Source organism: Thermobia domestica, chromosome 13 (assembly GCF_964235325.1).
Source record: "Thermobia domestica chromosome 13, izTheDome1.hap1.1, whole genome shotgun sequence".
NCBI lineage: Eukaryota > Metazoa > Arthropoda > Insecta > Zygentoma > Lepismatidae > Thermobia > Thermobia domestica.
In genome coordinates this window covers 43,251,357-43,257,356 of record NC_137466.1, presented here as the reverse complement: position 1 = coordinate 43,257,356, position 6,000 = coordinate 43,251,357, and the positions used below count along the sequence as shown (strand labels likewise).

Sequence of the window (6,000 nt, the reverse complement as noted above, 5' to 3'; positions counted from 1 at the left end):
CCAAATATATTGTCGCAGAATTGCGGAATGTAATTCTTGAATTGCTTCCAGAGAAATAATGTACTATTCTTCATTACGACACTCACTCACGTGAGCAATAATGGAAAAGGAAGTCTTGATCACGAAATTTCTAGAAAGAGCGTATGTAAATGAACAAGATGCATGCACTTGTTTAGTAGTAGTAATAGTTGTAACAGAAGCTACTACACTGTGCTTGAATTACCTTGCTCTTTCTTTTTCAAAGTAAGATCTGACATTGTGTATCATTCCCTACTTTGACTTTTGATCAAAGTACTACGCCCGAACTTTTTAAAAGACCTTTTGTCTTCTATAATCGTAGTTTTAACAAATCACAACACAAGGAAATTTAAAATCATTTATTTAAAAAAAAAGTAACAAATATCTCCACCCAATCCCAGAAATTCAGGGCAGACTTCTTTCTTCTAATTCTTTCCAATTGAGACCCACGCAAGAGCGTAATCTACTCTCAGCTTGTCAAATACACACAAGAACACACAACAATATGCGATTTTTTTGACAATCCCAATTATTGTAGCATCTGGGGAAAGGAGTTTTTCCGAGTTTTTCCACGTGGAAACTGATCAAAACAGTTGAAATCATCAAATCAGCAAGAACGTTTGAAGAGCCACAGTAATGCCTGTCTTTTGAGTATCCTTGTGTTTGATGGATACACTCCTAAAATATCGAGATGCTGTATATTATCTTTTAAGCCTATGTAATTCTTACACAAATAATATCAGTTTGATAAAGATATTCATAAGGTCAAATAAATAGGTTAACCGTATGTCAGCATTCATGTGGACATATCCGCATTTTCTGAGTCAAAGTTCCCGTCTGCATACATTTTTCGAAATTTCTCGATTTGTCCACATTTTCTGAGCTTAAGTTTATTGTCAAGTAAATTTCAGTTATTTTGCATCTAAAGAAATGTTTAACTATTTATATTTAAAGAAGGAATCGTTAAAGAAGAGCAGATCTGCTGAAAAATAGGAATAGGCAAATTCAACATGATATGTAAGAACTCTTGTTTTTATTCATTTAAATGTATTTTTATAATGAAATAAAATCCTTCAGTTTAATGTCCCACGATTATGCCCTTTAGGCTAAGAGAGACGGATTGTTAAGGCAAGTGAATTATGGGAGAATTAGTGGAATGAGAATGTGGGAGGAAATGTGAGTACCTGAAAAACCCACGGGCATGTTATCCGCTACAAATTTTGCCGGGGATCGAACCAGGGACCCCACACACCAGAGGTTAGCGCTCTACTACTGAGCCACCATGCTCCTACAAGAAATCGAACACGGGTCTTCCGCAACTAAGACGCGTGCGCTAACCATATAGCTACAGGAAAGCTCACCCAACTTACAGAATAATAGTACATGGTATCTTCATACAATAGCATATCTTCAAGGCCCCACACATATTTAGCTAAATTAAGCAAGTAGCAAACTTAGAGACACGCCAATTTAACAGGTTTTAAGCTGTATTTAAAGATGATCTGAATGAGTAGCTGGTATGGTGAACAAATATAATAGACGCTTCGGAATCAGGTTATGAACAGAAGGTGAATAATCCCTCTGGTGCTATATACGTATAACGAACGTATAGGAAAAGAGATCCACAATACATATTTATTTACAAGCATAATATCCGTTGAGTTGAGTTGATTTTAGCTTAGTGTCCCTTCAGCAACGAAGCTATATGAGACGTGGACCTACTGATTAACATGGAATCCGAACCACATGAGCTCCTGCCGGGAATCGAAAGCATAATATCCGTACTGTTTATCTGTGTGTAGATACGAACATTTCAATTATATAGGGTATAAAGAGTTTTTTAACATGGCATGTAACAATTCATTATTAACTGTTAACTACGTTTATTGTTCTTAGCAAATAATTAATAATTTTGAACAAAATAAATTCACATTTTTTTTTTTTTTTTTTTTTTTTAGTTAACAAACTTCTCTAAATAAATAGCAAGTAACTAATTACATTTAGAAAACTGACTTCTCTACTCTTTGTATACACCGTCTTGTAATATTTTATTATCTGTAAAAGAATACAAAGGAACTAGGATAGGTTTATTATGAAGACACCTCTCTTCACTGTTAAGGCGGGATGACCAACAATCTATCAGTTCTCTTAGAGTTGTTCTATCAAATATGGCAGGAGATTGTCGACTCATTCTCTTAGCTTCTTCCTGTTAAAAAAAGTAGAAAAAACTAGTATAAAATATTTATTGTTGTCCATTCAGCTGAAAAACTAAGCAGACTGAAATAATTTGATATTTTTTTTATTCAATAATATATGGTATAACTGCTGATAGATGCTATGAAATACACAATGCCCTTTCACAAAAATGAATAATTCAAATATCCTAGTCTTACTTTATAGCGCACAGTACGAGGCGCATCCAGAGAAGTATGTTCAGATGAACTGTAAAATGAAAGAAGATCTATAAAAAGGATTTTATTATCATAAAGTTAGTGATACTTAATCTGCTTTTCAATATATGCACATCCTTCTAGAGGCATTTCTTACAACGTGACCAGCTTTTGTATACCTGTTTCAAAGAATACTGTCGCCAATGATTGCAACCAGAATGTTACCAACCGTCTGTAACTCAGCTTTGCTGTCCGAAAGTTGTCTGGTCATAAATCGCTTTAGCTGGAGAATAAGTGGAAGTCGCTAGGTGCAAAGTTGGAGTTGTAGAGGAGATCATCATATATATTCCAACTAGCTGCGGTCGGCCACTATTGGTTCGTCATAGACATTGGTGCGACCTGCTGTCTTTGAGTTTTACGTCCCACGGTTATGCCGGCAAGGCTAAAGGTGACGGTGAAGATGAGAAATGAATATAATGATGAAATGAAGTGCAAGGAAACGGGAGAACCCCGAGAAAATTATGCACACGGTGTTTGTCCATCACAAAGTTCACATGACGCGAGCTGGGATCGAACCAGGACCCCATGCACCAGAGGTGAACAACGCTCTACCACTGAGCCACCGCGATCCCACGCGACCTGCTGTTAATCGTGTGCACAATTTTCTGACCATACCTTCACTTACGACATCAGGACCATATATTTCATGTAACTGCTTGTGGGCCAAGGACACTGACAGCTTCTTAGCGTGGAGATACTTGTTCACCGCGTGTATCTCGCATTTGGAGGGAGACTATATGCACACAGCCATGTTTATCGTACTACAGTTCTCTCATCACTAAGTCCACACAACTGTGCTCGCGCCAGCTTATAGCTAGATGTTTCTTCTCCACTCCTACGCATGCAAGTTCCGATCTGACCACTCGTGCGATGTTTTAGAACTTACTTTCTGGGTGCACCTCATAGCTGTATTTTAATCAAACAATTTCAGAGTGTGCTGACTCTTCTATCGATGACTTCTAAATACTGCTCAACTGAACACAAGTGTGAAGATCCCTGCCTAACTACGAAACCTCTCTGAAAGAAAAGTAAAATAATATCACTTCTCAAAATTGTAACGAACTAAGCTTTTAGAAAAGGTACGATGCATAGCTTATGGTCTTATCAATGATATTATTTGTTTTCCTTCCTAGAGATGAAGTTGTTGATAACTGTGATTTACTTCTTCAGATAGTTCGAAACTGTAACAAACTCGGATTTTTGGACAAACAACGCTCCACAGATAATAAACTTATCATTGACTTTAATTTCTTGTCCCTCCTTGAGTAAATCTGGTGTTGAATTTCTAATATTGTAACTCATTTCTCAGATAGATACAGAATCTAAGAACAAAAATCTGAATATATACTCAATGCTCTTTGTTCTCTTATTTCAATGAAAAGACAACGTCTGAAACAGTGTGAACAGTCCATAGCGCGATTTGATTCCCACTTCAAATTTCACATGAGAGCAAATGATAGTCTCACCATACTCCTATCGTTTGTTGACAATTCTATTTTGTGCTTTCGATCTGTAGATGAATACACAACTTCCAGCTTTCAATAAAGTAAATCATATTTAAATATGTTCAGTAAACTTATCAGTAAAATATATCAAAATTGCGAACAAAATGTTAAAACGTGTAGAAAATTTGCTGCACTTTCCATCATATTGACATTTATGTAATTACTTAACACATAAGTGTACAAAGAAACGCCATGATGGCATCCAAAAGCCTATATATATTTTTTAACATTTTGTCTTTTCTATAATATTCGTTTCTTCCTACTTTTTCTCATCCTACCTCTCCCCTCAAACCTAATGTTATGTTGTTATAGTTTCCTTTTAATTTAGTTTCCCCTATAATTTGAGTGAAAATGTTTTATCTAACTCCTAGTAAGTAATTTTCCATGTTTATTATTCCAACTTCAATGTATACATATACAGTGTGTTTCTAAATAATTATCGGGGTTGTACTTATGTGTATCTTCTCTTTCATATACAATGTAGAAATAAAACATATCTTGAAAAGGAAAGGTAACTCAAACAGTAAGAAACTGACTACAGACAGACTAAATACTTGCCGTGTCACAAGGGGATACCACATCGAACACTTTCCAATATTTCAACAGCCTAAACACCAGGCGCGTGTATACACTGTGATCGACCAAAACTGACCCAAGCGGTAGTATGGAAGAGACTATTCAATATTCAGTATCTTCAGTTAGTTTTTAGCAGCAGTCACGATAAGTGCTTAACAACGTCCGATACATGAACTGTCACTATATGAGTTCGAACTCGGGCATAACGCTGTGCAGCAATTCAAAATATTTTTCATACGAAAAGAGAAGGTGCAGTGAGCTACAGCACAGCAACTCATAGATTCCAGAAATTTCATGCAGGTTGTTGACTCGATTTCCTTTTATGGATTACTATTTCCCAACAATTTCTGAACGAATCAATTTCGGCACTGTTGTTTTCTACATGTTAAAGACAAAGTAATTATTGGGTCAGGTCATAAATTATTGAAAAAAACTAACATTATCAGTGAGATTGCATCTCGCACTTAGTTGTGCAATCATCAATAAAAAATTGGACTACACACTTCACGTGTTATTTCGCCAATAATTTCCGAACTCATCAACCAATTTTAATTTAATTTTCTTCGATGTACAAAGTACACAACTCTGTGTACGGTACTGAAAATTTTAATTGATTAATTTATTTGAAAATAGAAAAAGAAAAAAAGAAAAGCAGTGTGTATATAAATTTTTGCTGATGTCCATACAGTATATTAACCTTCTTATTAAAATATTGAATACCTTAAGATAATCCGAAACTTTAGAAGGTCTGCAATTCTTCAGCTTAGCTTCTCCATTCAGTTTCACCAATTGAAGCACCTCTCTCAGATCATTAATAGTAGAAAAACCACTAACATCTGCAACTGCTGTGACATAAGCGACTTGCGAAGCAACATCTGTAAAAGTAATACTCATTACTTACATTCTGATAATAATATGAAACTTATGAAATATGAATCTCAATGTTTCATTATTCTTACTTGACAGTAAATATTAATTATAAAAACTACACGAATATTTCAATCTTTATAGGCAACAATGAACTGTCATTACACTACCATTCTTGTAGTTCAATACTAGTGGGGAAAAATGGGATATCAATAGTAATACTTTGTGCATATATATAATGGAGCGATCATGATCTGTCTGAACAAAAAGAAGACAAATGGAGGAATTAGGATCATAACATAACCACAACAGCATAACAATAAAATAAACGAGGACAGAGGATAATTTTTGACTTACCCTCGTGTAATATATATATATAAGAAGGTAAGTAAAAAATTATATGAGGGTAAGTCAAAAATTATCCGCAATGTTCATACTGACCTCTGTCCTTGTTTATTTCATTGTTATGCTGTTGTGATCATGCTATGACAGTTTGATCCTAATCCCTCCATTTGTCTTCCTTTTGTTGCAGACAGATCATGGTCGCTTCGTTAGAAGTTTGTACCAAAGAGGAACAATGAGCA

At 35.2% G+C, this 6,000-nt stretch overlaps 1 protein-coding gene across 2 annotated transcripts in view; it reads right to left on the bottom strand.

Annotated features, from left to right (window-relative positions):
• Positions 1-1,891: 1,891 nt before the first annotated feature.
• The window catches only part of LOC145668121 (PMS1 protein homolog 1-like), a 174,384-nt gene continuing 170,275 nt past the window's right edge, over positions 1,892-6,000 (bottom strand). For both annotated transcript variants that reach the window (XM_081735666.1, XM_081735672.1), the window contains 2 exons: positions 5,270-5,424; positions 1,892-2,224 (listed from right to left, as the gene is read on the bottom strand). In XM_081735666.1, the coding sequence (XP_081591792.1) occupies positions 2,036-2,224; positions 5,270-5,424 (344 nt within the window). In that variant the 3' untranslated portion in view covers positions 1,892-2,035. The remainder of the gene's footprint in view (positions 2,225-5,269; positions 5,425-6,000) is intronic.